This window comes from Neophocaena asiaeorientalis, unplaced genomic scaffold (assembly GCF_003031525.2).
Source record: "Neophocaena asiaeorientalis asiaeorientalis breed wild unplaced genomic scaffold, Neophocaena_asiaeorientalis_V1.1 scaffold308, whole genome shotgun sequence".
NCBI classification, from domain to species: Eukaryota; Metazoa; Chordata; class Mammalia; order Artiodactyla; family Phocoenidae; genus Neophocaena; species Neophocaena asiaeorientalis.
This window is the reverse complement of record NW_020172768.1, coordinates 5,050,245-5,072,591: the sequence shown is the minus strand read 5'-3', so window position 1 is coordinate 5,072,591 and position 22,347 is coordinate 5,050,245. Positions and strand designations below refer to the sequence as shown.

The 22,347-nt window shown below is 48.6% G+C and overlaps 1 protein-coding gene across 3 annotated transcripts in view; it reads right to left on the bottom strand.

Moving 5' to 3' along the window:
- Nucleotides 1-22,347, bottom strand: part of FLI1 (Fli-1 proto-oncogene, ETS transcription factor) — a 115,443-nt gene that overhangs the window by 22,509 nt on the left and 70,587 nt on the right. For all 3 annotated transcript variants that reach the window (XM_024740706.1, XM_024740707.1, XM_024740708.1), the window contains exons 3-5: nucleotides 19,531-19,685; nucleotides 15,174-15,377; nucleotides 6,949-7,014 (exon numbers count right to left, since the gene is read on the bottom strand). In XM_024740706.1, the coding sequence (XP_024596474.1) occupies nucleotides 6,949-7,014; nucleotides 15,174-15,377; nucleotides 19,531-19,685 (425 nt within the window). The remainder of the gene's footprint in view (nucleotides 1-6,948; nucleotides 7,015-15,173; nucleotides 15,378-19,530; nucleotides 19,686-22,347) is intronic.

Genomic DNA, 22,347 nt, shown 5'->3' with positions numbered 1-22,347 from the left:
AAAAGTGCCGAGAGGTGGTGCTGTAGCAGCCATAGTCAATACGCAGCACTGACTTACGGGCCCATCTGTATCTCTGACTACATCCTCTTGAGGGTAGCTGGCTGGGTACCACGTTTCCGAGGCTCAGCCTAGCGTCCCATACATGGTAGGTTCTTAATAAATGAAGAGATGCGTGAACGGGGTGGAGGAGGGCACGAGTCCTGACTAGGGTCCTGAGAGAAGCTCTTCCCTTCCTGTGTGGTCTTGGGGGAACCCACGCCTTCCCTGGCCTCCTATCGCCTCTGTTCCATGAAAGGTTTGGAGTGGATGGTCCGCTTTAACATTTAATGATTTTTCGTCTCTTCATTTCTCTTAGGGAACTTCTTGTAGGTCACATGCATTTTTCTATTTGATTATATGCAGTTTCACATTATTCCTTAATCGTTCCATATATGAATCTCCCGAATAAGATTTTAAACAACTTGGCCATCTCATCTACGGTGTTACCACGCCACCTGATATGGTGTCTTTCATAACCCTGGGCGTAGTGTCAGCATGTGGTAAACCCTCAAGAACGTTCTAATGATGTTGTGATAAAATCCTAATTACTACTGTAATCCATGGAGCAAACATATTGTGTACTTACTGGTGCATCAGATACCCTGGTAATTGATTTCTAAGTATAATATCCCTCTTGAAGGGGCACTAAGATTGCCTTCATTCTATACGTGAGGAAACTGCGGCAGAAAAAAGTAAGTGACTTGACCAAAGTCACACAGCCTGTTTGAGTCCAGAGCCTGGGTTTTGAACCAATATGCTCTAAGGCTGAGATATGAGATAAATACCTGCCTTGGGGAAAGGGAGAGCATTAATTAAAGAAGGTTTAAGATGTTTGTTAGATGCTTGATGCAAACTATTATATAGAGGATGGATAAACCACAGGGTCCTACTGTATAGCCCAGGGAACTATATTCAATAACCTGTGATGAGCCATAATGGAAAAGAAGGTGAAAAAGAACGTATATACGTGTATAACTGAGTCACTTTGCTGTGAAGCAGAAATGAACACAACATTGTAAATCAATTATACTTCAATAAGATAAATTTTATAAAAAGATGTCAGATGCTTGAATGAATATGTTGAGATGATGAGGTGAGAAGCAGCCTGGAGGGAGGAGTGAACAGCAAGACCTACGCTGGAGTCCTGCTCTATCCTAAGACCTGGGTGACTTCAAACAGACCCTGTTATCTCTGTGCCTTGTTTCCATTATCTACAGAACGGGGATAATAATAATATCAGCCCTGCCAGCTCGCGGGGATGGTGAGGGGTGCAAACGACGTAATAGATGTGCAAACGCTTGGCAGACAGTGAGGGGCTGCAGAACCGTGGTCCCGGCTATGTGCACAGGTCCTGCCATCTGGAAATCTCCTTGAGAGAAGCAGGGCTCTCATTAGCATAATCGTCAGCACCGGTTAGGCATTTCACTCTGAAGGACACGGAAAGGTGGTTTCTCCCCCTCTCTCTCCCACACTCAGCGTGCAAGAAGACAGACTTTTTATCCATTAGCCCAGGTGACTGCAGGCCAGGACTGTACCCCCGGCCGCAGGTGACCTGCGTGGGTTTGCATTTCACAGCGGGTCCTGAAAGGCTTCCTGGGCGGGGGCTAGAGGCTCAGCCTCCACGGGCCGGTTTATGAGTTCCAGGAGTTAATAAACAAGGAGCTCAGTATCCTCTGACTTTTGGAGACTCAGAGGTATTTAAACAGATCCAGCACAAGGAGCTAAGGAAATGAGGGTTTAGGATGCAAAGCAGCTCTGAAGCAGAGCACTGCTGCCCGTCCAGGGGATGTGCTGGCAGGGCCCAGGGCAAGGCTGCCCGGAAACACGGTGGAGCTCTGACCTGCATCCCGGGCGGACACACTCATCCCTGGGCATGGAGGTCGGAGCTCGAGGTTTAGAGAATCCTCAGTCCGGGCCCTGGGACTCCCACGTATTGGGTTGGCCAAAAAGTTCGTTCAGTTTTAAGCAAAAATAAGACACATCTTTCATTTTCACCAAGAACTTTATTGAACGATGTATTCATTAACAGAACGAACTTTTTGGCCAACCCAATACTTGGAATGGCCATTTACTTGGAATGGCCATTTAACTTCTAGAACCCCAGTGCTCTCCGGATAAGATCAGGTAACCAACACCAATCCCAATGACTATTTAGATACACACGATGAGAACATATAAGAATGGGATTTCTGAGAGCCGAAGTGATAGACTCATGTAAAGCTGTTGGAATCAATATCAATAAAAATTATAACCTCATCAATGACAAGGATGAAAAGGAACTAATAACCCAGTGGTCAGTTCAACCTGCTCTTCCATTAGTATAACATGAGGTCCTGCCCTGCCTTTTCTAGGTCAATTTGGGGCCAGGAAAGATAAAGATCAACCTCCCAGTGTGTCTCCAAGACAACCTGGGTGGCTCTGAGACGGGTCTCCCTTTCCTCTTTCTGGTTCCTGTCTGCCGTGTAGGTCAGCACTGCTCAATCTTGGCTGCAGGTTTAAGAGTAACGGGGAGAGCTTGAAACAATTCCCAATGCCCAGCTGTCACTCCTAGAGATTCTGAATCAGTTGGCTGTGTCTGGGACCTTGGCATCAGTATTTTAAAACATTTTTTATTTTTACTTCTGTTGTATTTTTTCAGATATATATATATATTATTTTCCCTGTATTATACAGTAAATCCTTGTTGCTATTTTAGTGGTGCTATTTACATAGTGGTGTGTATCTGTTAATCCCATACTCCTAATTTATCCCTTCCCCCACCCCTTTCCCCTTTGGTGACCATAAGTTTGTTTTCTATGTCTGAATCTGTTTCTGTTTTGTAAATAGATTCATTTGTATTACTTTTTAGATTCTACATATAAGTGGTATCATATAATATTTGTCTTTCTTTGACTGATTTACCTCACTTAGCTTGATAATCTCTAGGTCCACCCATGTTCCTTCAAATGACATTATTTCATTCTTTTTTATGGCTGAGTAATATTCCATTGTATGTATGTACCACATCTTCTTCATCCATTCATCTGTTGATGGACCCCTGGGGTGCTTCCCTGTCTTGGCTATTATAGCTAGTGCTGCTATGAACATTGGGGTGCATGTATCTTCTCAAATTAGCATTTTTGTCTTTACTGGATATATGCCCGGGAGTGGGTTGCCGGATCATATGGTAACTCTATTTTTAGTTTTTTAAGGATTCTCCATCCCGTTTTCCACAGTGGCTGCATCAATTTGCATTCCCACCAACCGTATAGGAGGGTTCCCTTTCCTCCACACCCTCTCCAGCATTTATGATTTGTAGGCTTTTTGATGACGGCCATTCAGATTGCTGTGAGGTGATACCTCATTGTAGTTTTGATTTGCATTTCTCTAATAATTAGTGGTGTTGAGATCTTTTCATGTGTACATTTCAGTAGCATTAAATAATTCACGTTGCACAGCCATCACCATCAGTACTCTTCCATCTTTCCAAACTGAAACGCTGGGCCCATTGAACAATAACTCCCCATTCTTCCCTCCTTCCAGCCCCTGGCAACCATCATTCTACTTTTCTGGTCTCTGTGAATCTGTCCATTTACGGTCCCTCCGATGAGTGGAGTCATACAATATTTTCCTAGGGTATCAGTAATTTTAAAAAGCTCTCCCGCTCATTCTCTGTGCAGTTAGGAATAGAGGGTAGTGCCAAGCAGGGGTTATGTATGAATTCATCTTTGGGAGGAGAGGACAGTGCAGGGATGTGGATGGAGATGATAGTAGAAAAACTGCAGGGACAGAGAAAAATAATGAAAAAAATTCACATCTCCACCCACACGACATTTAGGCAAGTTATTGCTTTCATGAAAAGCCAGCTAGAAGGGAAAGGCTGTGTTTGTCAGGGAGACTATCTGAAGTAAGGGATTTTGAATCCTACACCCTGGGTTTGAATCCTTGTTCTGCTGTTGAATAGCTGTGTGCCCTTCAGGGAGCCATTTAATAGTCCTGAACCTCACTTTCTCTGTCTGAAAAATGGGGCTAATTCAATCTACCTCTCGGGGATGTTGCCGGGCTTAAAAGCAGAGGCAAAGCACGTGAAAGTGTCTGAGGCATTGCAGAATCCTATACATATGACAGTGGCGGCTGCATTGAAAATGGGTAGCAGTTGCTTCCACTCTAATTTATTTTCTTAGGTGCATTAGCCTTGGTATCCGGTAGAGAGAGCATAATTGTTCTAGCCCCGTCCAATCTGTGACCATAGAATATTTAATTTTGGAAAAAGCTTAAAAACTGCTACAAATTAATTTTTAAAATCTAGCCTTACTTCTTGGGCACCAATAACCCTTAGAGAGTGCAATTGTTTTCAAGAGACAAGCTGGAAGGATGATTATGCCATTTTAAAGTAAAAAGACATACTCATTTGATAAGCACATTGAAGAAGCATTCATAGAAGCATTTACCTCTTCAACTTCTTTCTTTTGTGCTTGATGCCAGCACCTGTCCTTTGTGAAATAAACACGTACACTCATGCACACACACACACACACACACACACACACACACACACACACACACACACTCACACACACACACAGAGCTCTGGTCCTCTTGTTGGACTCTGGGTTTGTTTGGGGCTGTGTGTGTGCCTTATTCAAACAAGACGGAGCTAAGGTTGCATGACGTCTTCTCTTTATTTTTCCATTTAATATTTTAAGAACCCAAGATAGCTATTAGAGAAAAGCAGAAGAGAGAGGTGGGGAGGAGGGTGAAAAGCAGGGAGAGAGGAGCGTGGCCAGCTTTGTCTTGCTAATGTACTTTGTTTTGTGGGCGATGGGCCGTTTAGACAGATCCAGACCACCTCAGGAGGGGGAAGGCGACAGAGCAGCAAGACAGCTCAAGTGGAAAGCTTTACTGGGGACAAAAGCTGCACCTGCAAAGCGCAGACGCAACCGTTTCTGGAGGCCAGGGCCGATGCTGGGAGATAAATACCCAGCACCACCTGACTGAGGGCTTTGCAGTGAGCACTTGCCTGGATACTGCAGTTCATTCATTTCAGAAGAGAGGCAGCTCCTGCAAAAGCCCCAAAGAGCCCAGCGTGGCATTACAAACTCACAAAAGGACCGAGGGAAGGAACAGCAGCGCAGGTAGAGGAGAGGCTGAAAGCTAGGACCCCTGGAGGAGTAATGAATCGTTTATCAGCGCAGTTCAACCCAGAAAAACTTCCTTCTTAACGAAAATCTGTATTTTACGTCCAATATCAGATATTCTCTCATAGGCTCTGCCCCCAGAGTCTCCCTGGTTAATCCTGGTGGTGTTAGCAGGTCCCAGCCTGCAGAACTGGAGGAGCTTTCAGGGATCTCCTGCCTCCCTTCCTCCCTTCTTTCCTTTCCTTCTTCCTTCTCTCCCTCCTTCCTTCCAAGACATGGATCCCTATCTGCTGACGAAACGAAGTTCAGTAAGTGAACCAGATCAGAGCAGAGGGGCCCTGGACGAAAGCAGACCCTCACCTGCAGCAGCCAGGAGCTCGACAGTCAGGAGTGACTCTTACTGGTTTAGTTTGGCCCTTTTATTTGACAGGAAACTGAGGTTCAGGGCATGAAGTGATTTCCCCAAAGTAAACCAGAGGTGCTCCGACCTCAATCTAATATGTTTGACACTGTAATATATTTTGTCTCTTATGGACATTTGCAACATGATGGTAAATGGGTCACCTAATAAAATGTGGCTTGGACTGTATGATGAGTCAATATGACTTCAGATTTTTTATGGCAAAAGCCAATAACTCTGACTTTGAAAGAAAACAGTAGCAGGGACTGGCCCAAGGTGGGGTAAGAGGTGAAGAAAGTCACAGAAAACCAGGAAAGTTTACAAACATATTCATTATGTTGAATTTTTCCTCCACAGAATTGTCTAGTCATCATCTGATTATAAATTGTTAACAGGAAACAGGAAGTCTAATGTGATCGAAGGTGTGAACTTGGTCAAGACACCCAGGCTCACTGGGTCTCTGTTTCCTCCATAACCCAAGACAGTTTTGAACCAAATGTCTCTAAGATTCTTCCCTTAGAAGAGCTTTATGTTTCTCTGAAATATTATGCTGTGCTAACTCCATGCAACCAATACTGAAAACTTCTGCCTTCATTCATTCTATGCAGCAGGTGTGCCTTAAAGAAAAAGTATTGAAGGAGAGAGAGCCAAGGAAGAGAGTGCCCCTCATACTCCTACTCATCCTTCAAGGCCCTACTCAAAATGCCCCTCCTCCATGGAATTTTTCTTCTGCCTCAGGCAGAATTTTTTCACTCCCATTTTTTCTCCCTTAAACCAGGTACCATGAATCATTCACTTGTTTAAATGCCTGGAATCTAACAGTGTCTGGAGCAGGAAATCTCCACAACGTTGTTTCATGAAAAAAGATGCTGAGAAATGTATTGTAATGTTTGCTAAAACCCTCACTGGCGAAGACCATTGGCTGAGACCATTTTCTTTCTCTTTCAACCAAAGCAAAGCAACTAGACCAAATCTCCAAATCACCACTTTAAAAATGAATTGATATCGCTTAAATTTCTTACCAACACCCCCCTGAAAATATGACATTGCAAGAATCCTTGAAATCTTCATTTTGTTTCCTTCAACAAAGAAACCCCCCGCCTTTTGGTTTTGAAAGTGAGCAGCATCCATTTCCTTCCAAGAGCAACACGCTTTCGTTCATGGAGTAACAACCTCAAGTCGCATCTTTATGGAATTATCACAAGATATTTTACAACCTTGTCATGTTTTTGCAATGAGCAGCGTAAGGGGGATCAGCTTAGGCTTCTAGAAAAGCTGAGTGGACAAGAGAGTTGGGACACACACCTGAGGTTCCCCCACCGCAGTCTTACCATCGTGGACTGTGCTGGGCTGGTAATGAGGACAATTCTACATGTGAGAGAACAGACTCACCTTCTTTGACATTCAGTCGTGAGGACGGGTCCGTGTGGGAGGTTGTGTTATAGGCCAACAGTGAACCTGAAAGGCGAAGCAAAAGCATCAGGTTATAACCAAGACACTCTTCCGAGATCAAGACTAGGAGATGGGATGAGAAGTGAGTGGGGAGGGCAGGAGACAGGGAGAAGGATGGAAGGATAGATGACTGAGTCCTTGAGAGAAAGAAAGAGTTAATGTTACCCATTTGGGGGGCCAATCACGCAGGACTGTAATAGCTTCCTGGAGTTAGGGTCTGAGGAAGGTAGGACAGAATGCTCGTGGGCAGGACACACACAAGCCCTCCCAGCAGCCATGTTTAACGTTCTAGAGTTCTTGGGGTCCACACTATGTCACAGCAGGAACACAGGGCTGGGGACCATGTCCTGGTCCTTCGACCGACTTCCCGTGTGACCGTGATTGAGGGACTTTACGTGTCTGGATCTTGATTTCTTCGCCTTGAACTACAAGAGGGGGTGGCAAACTTTTTATACAGACCAGATAGTAAATATTTTAGTCTCTGCGGGCTGACTATGGCCTCTGTCGCACATTCCTCTTTGTTTTTGTTTTGTCTTGTCCGTGGGCCAGTGCTGGCCAGATTGGACTGTAGCTTGTATTGCCACGCCCTGGAGGAGAAGCCCGGCCACTTTCTTCCCACTGTGATGTCCTTCGGGTTTACAGGTGGGCAAGGTGCTTGGATCATCACGCTTGGTGAAGGGGGTGCTAGGAGCTGGGAAAGGGGCGGGGCTGGCAGCGCTCCCTGGAGTAACTTTTGTCTCCCTTTATGCATAGCTAAGAGAACACAGCTCAACGTGAGGCATAAGCCGCTGAATTCTCTATTATCACAGGGTGCTGATATACAATCTTTTAGAATGAAATGTCCATGCAGAGCTACCTTTAGCAAGCACTAAAAGTAGTTCTAGTCTGGGCATTTTCTAGTAGATTTAGACTGGGCATTTTCTTTTTTTTATTGTTGTTGCATGTAAAAAAATTCTCCCTTCTTTCCTAAAACTAGACGTGTGCCTTTGTTTCCGGCAAATCCAAGAGCTTTATTTTGGAAAACGTAGGCATTTTTGTCGTCCTCCTTGAGGCTCTCCCGTGGAAACTCTGAAGCACCATCAAGAGGGCTGGGATCTGCTTTTATACGCTTTTGACATGGGTGCTGGAAGCTAAAAAATCCTTCTAAACCATCCTTTGCCTGCTCCCTGGGACCGAGTGGACGGACTCGGGTGCCAGGGCTTGGAACAGGGAATGGGCTGTCAGACACTCCTATTTTTAGTCTCAAGTCCCGGAAGGGACACGGGAGTGGAGCGGCTGCCTCACCCAGCTGTGGGCGTTTGGTTGTGTGCCTCAGAGAAGCTGTGCGCCCTTCCAGGCCAGATGACGAAGAGAGAATTTTGGAAGCGTCATCCAACTGCCTAGAACCTCTGACTTTGGGCTTGAGCAACTATTCCTTTCAGCGCTGCAACAGTTCCAGACAAAAAAAGCAGAGGGGTGGTGACGGTACTGAGAGAACTCTTTGCCAAAGTGTGGCTGTGTGGAGACACCTTTAGAAAGGAGGCAGTCACGCGCTTGGAATAGCCGAGAATCAGATGCGTTTGGTTCTTCCATTCTCAAAAATATCAAGGACGAAGTGATTTCTTGCACTTCGTTTAATATACGTTTTTATGTACATGAGAGTTTAGAATTAGACCTGCTTCTTACCACTTACTAGCTTGGTGACCTCCATCAAGTTACCCAATCTCTCTAAGCCATAGGGTCCTCCTATATAAAACAGGCTAATAGTAACACCTACCTGATAAGGTTCTTATGAGGAGCCAATAAAATAATACGCACAACTGCTCGGAACAGACCTTGGCTCAGAATGAACGTTCAATACACGCTAGGTATTATCAAGACTACTTTTGTATCTTTTCTCCCACAGACACAACGATGACACACAATAAACTCTTTATAAAAGAGCTTGGTGGGCATTTGCCTTGTTCTCTGGAATTAGAGTTATGAATGGGTCCTGCTGCAGTAAGAAATAATCCTCCATGACTGGAAGGAGGTTAAGAAATGGAAACAAGTGTTCCAAGGGAAGAGAAAACAGTCTCTGGAGTAAGACCAAGAATGTCTGCCTCTCTGTCCCTGACATTCTCGGCCTCAGGCGGAAACCTCGCGGCTGGAGCAAATAAAGAAAAATGATGGTCTCGGAAGACCGAACTGCCTGAGTCATTAGTGCAGATGTAGCTGAGAGCACGAAGCTTAGATAAACCGCACTTATTAAATTTCCCCCTCGGTGAAAGTTCTTCCTTGGGCACACGTGAATTCCAGAGGAAACTCCCAGAAAGCCAAAAGGAAGGGTCGTTTGACCTCTGCAAAGCTTGCATGAAATACATATTTCATGGTAACCTAGGAGAAGGATTTTGCCCTGAAGACTGTTCTTGGTTCAAATTTCACTCCTAGAAGGAGAGGCTGCCTTCCCTGTGGAGGGGCTGATTTGGGGTGTCTGACCTCCTTCCCAAGGGACCAACTTTCCCTTCTCTCCTCCCATTTTTTACTTAACCAGTTCCTCAGGCTACAGAGAGTGGCAAGGCACACTCTTTCCTTAAAGGAATTTGTTCAGATGCAAGAAGGTCCTCCCTGGAGCCTGACCTCTCACTCTGTGGCTTTGGATATCTCTCCCTCTTTGAGTCACCCTCTGCGCGGGGCGAACACCACCTTGTCAGAGGAAACAGGCTGTGATGCTAGGAGGGAAGCCAACACTCTCGGGATGCTTGTCGTCGTGCGCCGGATGCTTTCTGTCTATTCTCTCACTTAATTCTCACACAGATGATGAAATTGACATTCAGAGAAGTCAAGTAATTTGCCCAGGATCACGTAGCCAGAAAGCCCAGGAGGCAGGATGCCCATTCTGGTCTATCTACAAAATCTGCTCTCCGCCCAGCAGACCCTGCAGCCTCCAGGCTAAATCGAAGAAACAGACAACACTCACCTATGGTGTTGGAATCAAGACAGTGGCTGCCTTTGGGGAGGAAGTGGGGGTGATGGAGCGGGGCACACGGGGGCTTCTAGTCTCCCCCTTGACCTGGAGGGACTCATATGAGTGAGTGCATTCGCTTTGTGATAATTCCTTGACATGTGCATTTATGGTTTTTGCACTTCTCTCTCTGTGATACTTTAATTAAAACGTTTGTTGCCTTATCTGTTTACGTATTTACATACACATGAGGGCTTCTATGTGTATCTATGTATTTGGGGCCCCACAAAGCACGGAGCAGCTGCTGCTGAGAACGGAATAGGCTCCCCAGTGTGAAAGCAAAAGGACAAAATAATTTCCCATTGTCGCGTCCATCCGTCACTGGTACAGTATTTGGGATCTGAGAGAGGATGGAAATGAACAGAGTAAAGCTTGCAGGTGTGGGCGGAGCCCAACAATCAGGCTTTCTCCAGCTCCACATTCCCACGAGCGGACCTGGCCTTCCTCTGGGGCACCTGCAGACGAGACAACGGCCGTCTGAGCGCCAAAGCCTTTGTCTCCTGCCTTGCAGACACCTTGCCAGCCCCACTGCCAGCCTCTTGAAGCCGGGCTTCCTTTTTTCTGTACTGCCATCAATGGCTCTGGCTGGAGGGTGCAGGCGGGCAGGGAGGAGGAAGGAGGCTCTGTGTTCTTTTTTTTTAAGTTTTTAACATCTTTATTGGGGTATAATTGTTTTATAATGGTGTGTTAGTTTCTGCTTTATAACAAAGTGAATCCGTTATACGTATACATATGTTCCCATATCTCTTCCCTCCTGAGGCTCTGTGTCCTGAACAACAGGCCTGGCTGACGACTGAGTCCCGGGAAATCTGGCCTTTTGTTCTCCTTCACCGGGCAGACCCGGCCTGGAAGGGATAATACTTCACTGGCTTAATTGCCTAGAGCCATCACCTTTGCCGGAACATCTGAGGCGGCCGGTGGGGACACCACAAAACGCAAAATGTGTTTTCCATTATGTTTAAATTAAAAATGGGAATCAAGATAGATACCTTTGCTGTGGTCTCCCTGTCACCCCATATATTTCATTTCTCTAGCGCTGCCACTATTTCCAAACGCATTTTCTTAGCATTTTTCACGGGTCAGACGCAGACGGACAGACGGAACACAACTTTCTGTAAAATGAACAAAGGCTCTTTCCTTCTGTCTCTGGCCACCCCACCCAGGACCTTTTGCGCTCCCAGAAACCCCAAACTCCCCCCAGCGGCCCTGGGTCTGAACTGCCGTTTGGGGACAGCTCCCACTTCCTTTGAGGTCCGTCCCAATCTTGCCTTGTGACACCCAATCTCATTTCCCGCAGCGCGAGAATGTAAATACGGCCTCTGCCTGCATGAGATACTGAAGGCGCCGCGCGGAAGAGAGACGGGCAGAGTTGGGGTGCAGATAGGTTTGGCTTAATCGGCCTCATTCCAGGAGGCCACAGGGAAGTTTTCGGAAAGCATTTATCTCTGGGTACAAAAGAAAACAGAAAATGCTGTGGGGAAAGCAGCCTGGCCCTCCACACGGGAGCCCCGGGGGCGTGAGGCTAATTCCACAGCAGGGGAGGGAAAGACCGGGTGGCCCAGGTGAGAGGGCGCTGTCTGTGCAGCCTGGCCTCTGCTCTCAGAGCGTGAGGCTGTGGGCATAGCTGCACCCCGGGCCTTAGGAGGCCTGGGTCTCGGACACCAGGCTGCTCTCCAGGGGCTGGGCACGTCTGAACCAATTTCCGAAGCACTCCAGGCCTCATTTGCTTGGGCTTTAAAATGGGGATCTATAATTAGTTGTCCATGGTGTCCACAAGGGGGCACCCTGTCTGTCCCGTGAAGTGAATGACACCTGGGCAGATGCAGCCTGAGCCCGGGTGTCCCCAGGAGACTCCGGAATGATCCCAAGAACTGTGGGCATCTCCCCAGACCCGGCCCCCACTGTCCTCCTCCCATTTCAAGTGCAGGTGACATTACAGAGGGATGGTATAGGGTACAGTCACTCCGTCTGGGCAAGCTGAAAAGCCAGGGTATGGAGAACAGGAGCCTCCAGGCAGGCCAGGTAAATCCTAGCACGCCAGACAGGGGGGCTCAGGACACTGTTATTTCTTCTCCACCCTGTAAAATACATTTTTAATTTGAAGTTTGGTTTTTAAAATTTGAAAGTATAGCTTCTGTTCTGACAACCCGAATAAATACTCGAGCACCTTTGGTGAAAGTGTAAATTTGGTGTCAGAGCTTCTTAATCCTACCATGTCCTTTTTTCTACTAAAGTCCAGAAAGCTCAGACGCCTCTGGAGAGGCGCAGCTGCCTTGCAGTCTTCTGACCCAGGGCTAAGTTAGAAGGGCTCCAGTTCTCTTCTATCCTCTCTCCTTAGCCCCACTGCACTTCCTCCCTCTGTGCTGAGGAGCTCAGCTCTTTTCCTTTCCACCTCTTGCCAAAGTGGAACTGTTTGAACGCCACCCCCTCCTCCACGAAAGGACATATGACAATGCACGAGGCATTAGTACCCTTCTCCCAGCCTCAACTCAGCTGCCCCAACCTCTCCCCAGAGCCCTGGCCTCCCTGCCTCCACACAAAACATCCGCTGGAAGTAAGTCTGGAAAAACAATACAGTGTTTGAAGGCAAGTCGGTGGGCCTTGCGGGGTTCTCAGCAGTCCTGAGAGCAGACAGCCACCATGCACGTGACCTCCTGCAGGCGTCTCAGTGGATCCCCCCACAACCAGGGGTCCCAGAGGCTGCAGCTGAAAGGGGACCCCAATTAACAAGAGGCATGAATCAAAAACTGTTTCCATGATAGCAGATCATTTGAAGTCTAGGTTCCTCAAAAGGCCTCTAGGGTAGTACAACATTACGCTGGGGCAAGGTTTTTTGAACCTTAATACAAGTATTTTAATTTTTGCCTTTGCAGGCAGACATGGTTTTGCGTCGCTGCTCAGACCCCTTTATATCTTGCTGTTGCACTCAACTTTGTATCATATATGTGCTTTGTTCATCTCCACTCAACTCTGGAAATTTGCTCCGCTAATAAGCTCCTTTCTGGAAACTTCATATTATTATTGCTTTGGGGGCATCTTCCTTAATGTCTACGAATTCTCTTAGAAAGAACGAGGAGAAGAAATCCACCCTTTTTCACGCCCTGCTACATATACCCACAAACCCAACCCTCTGGCGTCCACTTCTTCCCAGCCTGCTTATTCCTTTGCTCTTTCTTATCTGTCCTCCTCCGATAGAAAGCCTCCTCAACAGTTACCCACGACCACCTTATGAAATTCCTTGGCCTTCTGAGCACAGGTTGGTCTTGCATCAGGGTCTGTGGCTTGGGTTCTTCTGTGAGAGGAAGTCCCAGCAGGGACTTCAGTTGTTTATGGACCCGCCAGAAAGCAGGGCCTGAGATCACACGGTCTGAATGGGCTCTCCCCACATCAGTCAGAACGTGCTTGAACATCCTCTCAACAAGGGCATCTGATAACTGGGCCCTTGAAGTGCTCCAAGCTCTCTGTCCACACTGCCGTCCATCTCTTCTCCCACAAAGTGATTCCCGGACCTCCCGCCGTATGACACCAGGAGGGGCAGAAAGGCAGAATCGGTCAGCGTTTTTGCTTTGCTGGTCTCTCCTTCTCATGCCCAGCTTCTGTGTGCCCACTTCCACCTCCTGCCCTGCCCAGCTAGCATTACTGCAGGACTCTGTGCAAAGATCCTTTCTAAAAATATTCTATAAACACTTCAAGAAATACAGATTGTTAGAAAATGCTCACTCTCCAAAGCTCAGAAAAACTGGGTGGAAAACTGCCCCCGTTTTTGAAATTGTCATTCCTTGGGCTGACCTCATGTTGCAGCAAGACTCAGACATGAGGTCATTCCTCTGGTGTTAACATACCCACACAATCACCCACACAATCCCACTGCTTACCAGACGCCTCGGAGGGTGACTGGGGAGCCCAGAGGCACCAGTGGAAACTTCCGAAGGCATTTTCAAATCTTTTCATTTTTCCACCCAGGGTGTGTTGCCCCTACCCCACACAGTACACTGTTGCAGGAGACAGAAGATTACAGGAACGGTGAGCTGAAGACCCACCGGACAATGGAACACAGATGAAGAACTAACTAACCCAGAGCCCAGGAGACCCGGGAAAGCGGCCCGTGGGCACTGTCCAAGGATCTCAGCGTTAAAGGGGCTTTAAAATCATCAACCTCCTTCTTTCCGAAGCTGAACTCCTGCAAGATTCCCAGCAGCCACGGACAGCAAACACTGCACCCTGAGGCTGCCAGTGGATCTTTGGGCAGGGCTGACTGTTAGAAAGCCCCCTTGTAGAATGAATCCACAACTGTTTTCCTGTGGCTTCAACTTCCCCATCTTAGGACCATCTTTTCTGGCCACAGAACAGTCCTTCAGTACTTGGGATCACCGATATACCACCTGTATTTCTGGTGAAGAGTTAAGGCTGAGGTTATCAGCACGTTTATCAAAATTCTGTTCTGATGTGTATGTTTCATATCAGATGAAATTCATATCAAATTGATGGGGCTTGGCAATAGAGAAGCCTAATCCTTTGAACAACCGTGCACTTTCTTTCATAAACTCTCCCTTTCCAAAGCTCTTTGCCTTCTGACTCTGCCAGGAGAAAGCTTCCAACAGATCCTAACCCACCTGTAGCATCTGCTACACTTCCTGTTTAGTTGGGAAGGGTGTGTAGGTAACAGCGGGTAAAGGTGGGTTAGGGGGTGCCAGAGTGACCCCAAGAATAAGAGGAACTTAACGTGTAAATATTTCAAAAACGTAAATCTAGAGTTTACTGTAGGAACTTTAAATCATCGCTCAAGACAATACCAGCCAGGGTGTCCATCTATTTATAGTTTGGGGCAAAGTAGTTTCTGGAAAGTGGTTCTCATGGGAAGAGTGTGACTCGTCTCTGGCAGACCCCACGGGGCTGCAGCTCCCTACTTTTTCTCCATTCCTTGTTTTCTTTCCCTTGTCATGGCAGGACTGGGTCAGTCCCCTCGCAGGGTCTCTGGGAGCCATTGCGACCTTGGCAACTTGACACCCGGATGGGCTGCTCCTATAGCAACCGCCCAGCATAAACCGACAGCCCGGGACCCTGTCTCCTTTCCCTGGGTTGGCTCCGTGGGAACCAGTCTTCATCCTGAGTGGCTGGGGACTTGGGCTGCAGCCTCTGGGGGTGTTTTGCTGCCCAGAAAGGGAAAGGACCAGGCACTTACTTTCCCTGAGGTAGCTGAGGTGTGACAATAGCACTTCCGTGTTGTAGAGGGAGGTGGCTCGGAGGAAATCCTCCTTGTTCAGTTTACACAGTTCCTTGCCGTCCATGTTCTGGAAGAAAGATGTGTCGATCTCCATCAAGCCGTACTCCTTTATCGCCCACTCCAGCCACTGCCTCACGTGCTCCTGCGTCCACAGCGTGGGGTCTGCAGGGGAGATGGGCTGTTAGCAAGGCGGCAGGACGCAGGGTTCCACCCCTCCTCTGTCTCTGCCTCTCTCCTCTGTCTTTTCCTCTCTCCCTCTCTCCCCATCTCCAACTCTCTCCCCTCCCTTCCTCTTCCCCTCCCTTCCCCCTCCTCAATCCCCTTTCCCCCCAGTGAGAAAATGGTTCCCTCCCAGATGGTCCTCCCAGAATGCCCATCCGGCCCCGTCACATCTGGCGCTGCCTGAACCACTTAGCGCTCTGGAAGGGTTCTTAGACGCCTCACTACGCATCTGGACAGGACACTCTCTTTAAAGCCTTTGGATGGCAACCGAAACCTCTGCCTGCGAAATGGTGGCATCAAAATGAAAGCAAGCACAGTTTCCAACACCCAGGGCCACCATCTGTGTCTTAAGAACATCAGTGAGTTCACGGAAGAACAGTGATCTGTCCGATGGCTGCAGAAAAGAAGATGTACGTGGACACTTGGACCACAGTTCCATGTGTGCAGTTGGAAGACCCAATGGTGTTAGTCTTAATAACTTAACCCCAATCTGGGTTTTCTCCCTTTGGAGACAGCTGTGTTGAAATTTCTTTAAAATCATCCTGACAAAGTTTTTAGGATATCTAAATCCCCAAAGATGGGAAATGGGGAATTCCCTGGTGGTCCAGTGGTTAAGAGTCCGCCTTCCAATGCAGGGGTCACGGGTTCGATCCCTGGTCTTGGAACTAAGATCCCACATGCTGCAGGGCAATGAAGCCCTCGTGCAGCAGTGAAGACCCAGCGCAGCAAAAAAAAAAAAAAAAAAGATGGGAAATGGTGTTGGAGGGAGAAAACATTTTAGCTCTCAAGTGAACATACATAATGTAAGGACTGAGGTTGTAAGGTCTCCACTTGGGACCCTCAGACTCCTCCCCAGCCAGGTGTGTGTATATGGGGAGCATGTGTACTTTGAGTGCCGGTGATGAGTTCTAGCAGGTTCCACGCTAGGTAGAGCCCTTATATCTTATCACGTATCACCATGTCTTTCCTTGGCCCCCAGTTATTAGAGAGTCCGATATGCAGTTAAATATGCTTATCACAGAAGAAAGCTACATGGGTCTTGCACTCATGGACGATAATCCACACGAAACACTAGGGCAGGAAAGCATGGAATTAAGCAGCAGATTTTTCTTGTGGCAGTTCGAGAACTCGTGGGCAGAAGGGGTCACTGTGGATTTGGAGTCATGGAAGGCTTCCTGGAGGAGGGGAGATTTGATGGTCCCCAACTTCTACTGGGCCTGTTTTATTGGACTGCTCATTTGGTAGGAATATCTGTGCTACCTCTCATTCTAAGGGTCTGTGAAGGCTCCTGGCAAAAATGGGAGCAGGTCTGAATGATTAGGAGGGGTTGTGGGGAAAGAAACAAGGTTCATACCAACCACCCAGAGCCCGGTAACTCATAACACTCCAGATTCTGAATGCCTCCTAGGTGCCCGCTGCTCCACGTGTGCTAATTTTCACTCATCAAGAAAAGCCTGCAAGGTGGCTTTTCTCTTCGTTTTGCAGTTGGGAAGTGGCGTCTTGAAAGCTTAAGTCCCCAGCTCAAACTTCAGTCCCAGTCTGAGCTGGAATTCCAGTCAAAATCCTCCCAGGACTGCACTTAGTTGAGGGTCCCCCACCCCAAGGCTCCTCTCCTCTCCCCTCTCACCATCCTGCCTTAGCTCCCCCGGGAGGTGCTCTGCCATCACCCCAAAAAGCGGAGCTACTCGGGGCTTCATTGTACAAGTCTGTATCTCTCTCTCTCTCTGTCTCTCAGATAAATTTCTTGCTCTGTCTTACTCTTTTGCTCTCCAGGAACAATCAGGCACGGACCATTGGTAAATGGAAATAATTTTGCACCATTTCAGAATTCTAAAGAAAAGTGTCCTGGGGGAACTTGGATTATGTAGCATATTTTTTTTTTCATCAGCTTTGCCTCTGCCTCTCTGAATTCCTCACTTTGAGTATCCAAGGCCTCAAATACAATTTTACACTGTAGATTTTATTTATTTTCTTATTTCCTCCCTTGCTTTGGGCTCCGTCACAATATTCTTTCCCTTCCTTTTACAGCACACTGAATTATAAATTTTCTGCTGTGGAGCATGCTAAACTCTTCCAAATATATTTCCTGGATGATTGGGTCCTAGTTTCTTCCCATCGGAACTTGGAACTGGTGGTGAACTAGGGACCTCGTTTATACTCATCTTAAAATCCCACCATAAATTCAGTTGGTTGTTCCACTGATGATTTATTGCCTTGATTTGTGGACTTGCCCAAAGGAGACTGTCTGTTATGTCCAGGAGGCTGACCAACATGCGTGAGGATAATGCTTCAAGACCCAGCCAGAGGTGAAACAATGAAGTGAATTCCTAGGTAGGGAATTCATGACACCAAGTGCTTTGGAAACCCTTTGATAGGAATTTATGCTATTTTAATTTTTACTGCTGGGGTTACTCTGGCCCCCTACGACTGCCATCCTGATACTCCTTTTGAAAGTATTTCAACACCACTTCAGAGTTGAAGGGTCAACCAAACAGTCTGGTCATTTCCCCCCCACCCCTTCCCTACCCCCGCCCAAAAGTGACTATGGAAATGAAATGGTGTCAACATTTGGTTCAGAGACAACCTCTGGCCTCTTAACTCTTCTGTCCTCAAGATCTCCTCCTCATGCTGGTCACTGTTTAGAGGAGCAGTGTGGAGGTGGGAGGGTGGGGTTTGATTCCAAGTCAGCAAAGGCCTGGAGAGGTTCGGCTCCGATGGGGGGAGTCCAGAAGTTTCCCTCCAGGCCAGCTTTAGCTCAGCATCATTTCTGCCTTCTTTCCATAATAAAGGAGGAGGCACCGTTTTCTTGCCTCTCGCAAATGCACCTGAGCTACACACGCCTAGCTGGTGTTCCCGGGGAGGGGAGATCGGACGTTACAAGATAGAAGTAGCATGACAGGGATGAGGCCGTCTGCACAGCGCCTGGCACCGAGAGGCACTCAGTATACGGAGCTATTCTTCCCCTTCCTCTGTGAGGTCACGCGCTTGTGGAGAAAGGAAATAAACATGCTTTCTGAGCGGTTTGCAAGTCCTGCCGGGCACAGAAAAGTTCCCGCTGGTCCCCCTCTCTCCTGCCTCACCTGTTCCCACACCTCCTGCGCCTGCCACCTTGAGTTTGGCCCAGAATACAAGCGTGTGGCTGTGTTCCTAGGAGACGGTGACACACAGCTTCCCATGGAAAAGAAATATACAGAAAGCCTAGGACGGAGCGGCCCGTTACAAAACCACACCTTCTAGACCAAGCCGCGGATTCCTTTGGATTACCTCAAAGAGACGTCTAATCCTTGGCTCTCAGACACAACTGCATTTACGCTTTTCCAAATGGAAGGGGTTGGCCTCCTTGGTAAACTGATTTTGGTAAGTCATTCAGATTTGCTTCAGATTTGGACACCCTGGCTCCTTCTACCTGGCATGGACTCTACACATGGTAGTTTTTCCTCCCTTTTCAACCAGGCAGCTGAGTTCACCAGCCGAGGTGGAGTGTCCAGCCAATGCACGGAAGGCTTGAACAATGATTCTATCTTCTGTAACCAAAAGCACCAATACCTAGGAAAAATCGCCTCTTTTCACCTCATGACGTACCTGGCCGCACACATGTTCAGGCTCTCCTTCTGTTAAATACAGTTACTTCTGTTTTGAATCTGGAAGAGCTGCCTGCAATTTTGGAGAGGTAAGACCCTGCAGGTGCCAGGAAGTGCATGCCTGATGGACGGGACAGACCTCTGTAGCCACTCTTCTCCTTAAAGGCAAGGGTGGGCACATCTGGGTGTCCCCGGGATTCCTTTTGGGTTCAGAAGGCCTTGCCTCTCCCCTCTTTGCAGGCCTCGTCCTGTGGAACCAGGCACCACGGCTAGACTCTGTGATGTGACCTGTTTGAGGGCAGGGCTTCCAGAATCTGCGCTTCGGGGCTCTGGTGACATTTGGGAAACTGTCTTGGAGGGCAGCCAGGGAAGAAAGTGGGAAGTGCAGCTTTCCCAAGTAAGCATGTCCATAGAGAACAGGGTACCAGGTGAAGGTGTAGGTGCCCACTGGGACGACTAGCCCAGAAGACTGAGGACGCGGGTGGCAGCCAGCGAACTGGGTCCCAAAGTACCTGCAGGGACGATGACCCTCCTCTCGTTGGTGGTCATGTTGGGGGGAGGGGGGCCGTTCTTCTCGTCCATGTAGCTGTTGTAGCTCATGGCGTTGGACTCGCCTCCGCCCACTAGCTTGCCGCACTTGCTAACACTGCAGTCCACCGGAGACTCCCTGGAGTAAGAAAAGACAAAGCCCAGAGGAAGTGATCAGCGTCACTGCCACCGCTGCCACCGGCACATCCGTGGAGCCGCTGCCCAGCCCCATTTGGTGGAATGACGAGGACGAGGACGCTGCTGACGCTGCTTTATTTCTATCCACGCGGCCACCCGAGTTTTCTCCAAATCCCAGCCCAGTCCTATAATTACGGTACTTAAACACTTTCTGGCAGCCCCTCGCTGCCCTCAGACTGGAGTCTGGGCCTCTGAGCTCGGCGCTGCTGCCCTCCCGCTCCGCCTGCAGCTGACGCTTTTAGCCTTGTGGCCAGGCGACCTACGGTCCCGAGGCGCGTGCACTCGACCTCGTTCCCAGACAGGCCTTTCCCCGCTCCCAGAGCACCCTGTTTCTGCCACGGCTCTAGGACTTGTCACATGATGTGATGGTTAGCCTGGCAGGTGCCCTTCCCCTGGCTGGATTGGGAGGTTCCTGATGGCGCCATGACTTTTTTTTTTAAAGTTTTTATAAATTATGGTAAAAGTCTCATAAAACATACTATTTTACCCATGTTCAACTGTACAGTTCAGTGGTACTAAGTACATTCACGTGGCTGTGCAACTCCCACCATCATCCATCTCCAGAATGTTTCCCTTCCCAAACTGAAACCCTGTCCCCAGCAAACACTGCCTCCCCATTCCCCTTCCCCGGCCCCTGGTAGCCACCAGTGTACTTTCTGACTTTATGAATCTGACTATTCTAGGCACCCCGTATAAGTGGGTTTTAGACAAATACACCTTTTTAAACCCTCTCTATAGTGCCTTACAGAGGGGGTGAGCCATCACTGTTTTTGGAGTGAATTATTTCTGTTGCGTGCATATCATTTTAAAGTGTTTCTCATACAATGTTCTGTTTGAACTTCCCAATCACCCGCCAGGATAGGCATGGCAAGGGTTAATATCTCCTTTCTATGGTTAAGGAAACCAGAGAAGTACACGGCCAGGTTAGCCCCTGATACTTTGCAGTGTGGGAGCCGAGGGCTTCAGCTCAGCGACGAGCATCTGTCCGGTGACTGAGCTGACATCTCAGCCGTGGCCACCTGGTGCCCACAGCAGCCTGGCAGAACACTCTGCCTACCCTGAGCCCAGGGCCATGGAACTGCCCCCATCAGGCATGCCCAGGCAGTGCCATCCTACCCTGCCTTCGCTTCCCCTCAGCCCCTCCAGCAGCAGCAGGACTGAGGGAGGTGACTAGAGGCCAAGGAAAGGCTGCGGCCCTGTCTGGAGCAGGGAGCATCAGCTCTGGCAACCTGGGAGACAGCCAGTCCTTGCAAGAGCTCCAAGCCAGGCTTTCAGACCCAGGAGTTCAGATAAGGTTCAGATTACCGCCGGCCAACTCCGGGCCGCAGAACCTCACAGGGCTTTCCAGAGGCCTGGCCGCTGCCCTCCCTCACTCTGCTGTGGGCAGGAACAGACCATCCCGAGGCCTTAAGGACCAGGGTTGTGCCAGATCGACCCGCCCGTCCTGCAAAGGCCGAAGCCCCGCGGGCAGGAGAGCAGTCGCTGAGCCGGGAGAAGGGAGTAACAGCTTGGGAGGGCGGGGACTCGGCAGGGTGGGGGAGGCCAGAGCACATTCAATAAAGAAAATTAAATGAATTTGTTTCTTAATCTGAAAGGAAAAAAATATTGAAGATCACTTATCATAGCTGGGAGATAAATGCCCCACTGAGATATTAGAAGTCAGACGGTAATTTTTTCCTGATGTCTTACAGAGGGGAACATGGGCTGAAAATGAAAATAAGATGTATAACTTACACATGTTAGAATTTAAGGTTTTACTATTCGCCTACTGTTTTTCCAGGCAGAGAACCAAGAACCAGCCGTCAGAGCCCCAGATTGTTAAAGGTTTAATGTCCCCATAGCAGTCTGAGAGGAGGCAGTAGCACATCGGGGCTTTGCACCAGAGTTTGGCCCTTTGGCTTCTGCTGGAGAAAGACTTGGCCTGAGATGAAGCAGTCCCAGAAAGACCCTGGTGCTGCGTCTGAGCGCAGCTCTTGCGGAGCTCGCAGGGTCTCCTTCACCCTCCTCAGGGCTAACCGCAAGTGGGCGCATGCGCACACAGGCGCATAGGCTACCCATGCAGGCCCACGCACACATGCACGCACATACATGCATGCGCGCACACGTACACACACCACCACGGCCTGGCAGCCTTTCCCAGCATACTTGTCCATGGTGAAACAACCCGAGTGCCGCAGAAGTTTGGAGGATTAAGTTGGCCTTTAACCAAGAGAGCAACGTTTTCATTGGCTGGGAACGCAGTGCAGAGGGTGAGGTTGCCAGAGCACACACTTCCCCTGGCGGGGGCCAGAGAACTTTCTGCGAGGGGGCGGGGCCAGATCGGAAGGGGACTTGCCCTCCGCGGGCTGCGCCGCACTTTGGGAACATCGGGGAGACAAGTTGTGAAAATTCTTTTCCACGTCAGCTGGGCCTCTGGGGATTTCTGTGCCCAAAACGGACCCCTTGCCATGCAGTGGTGAAAAGTCAGACCTCAGAGAGCATCGCAATGAAATGACCCCTTATGCCATAGGTGCCTGGGGCAGGGCCAGTCCCTGGGGCCAGGAGGAGAGAAAAAGAAATTTGGAAAGAGGAATTGTTTGGTAAAAGCTGCCTGGTATTTCTCC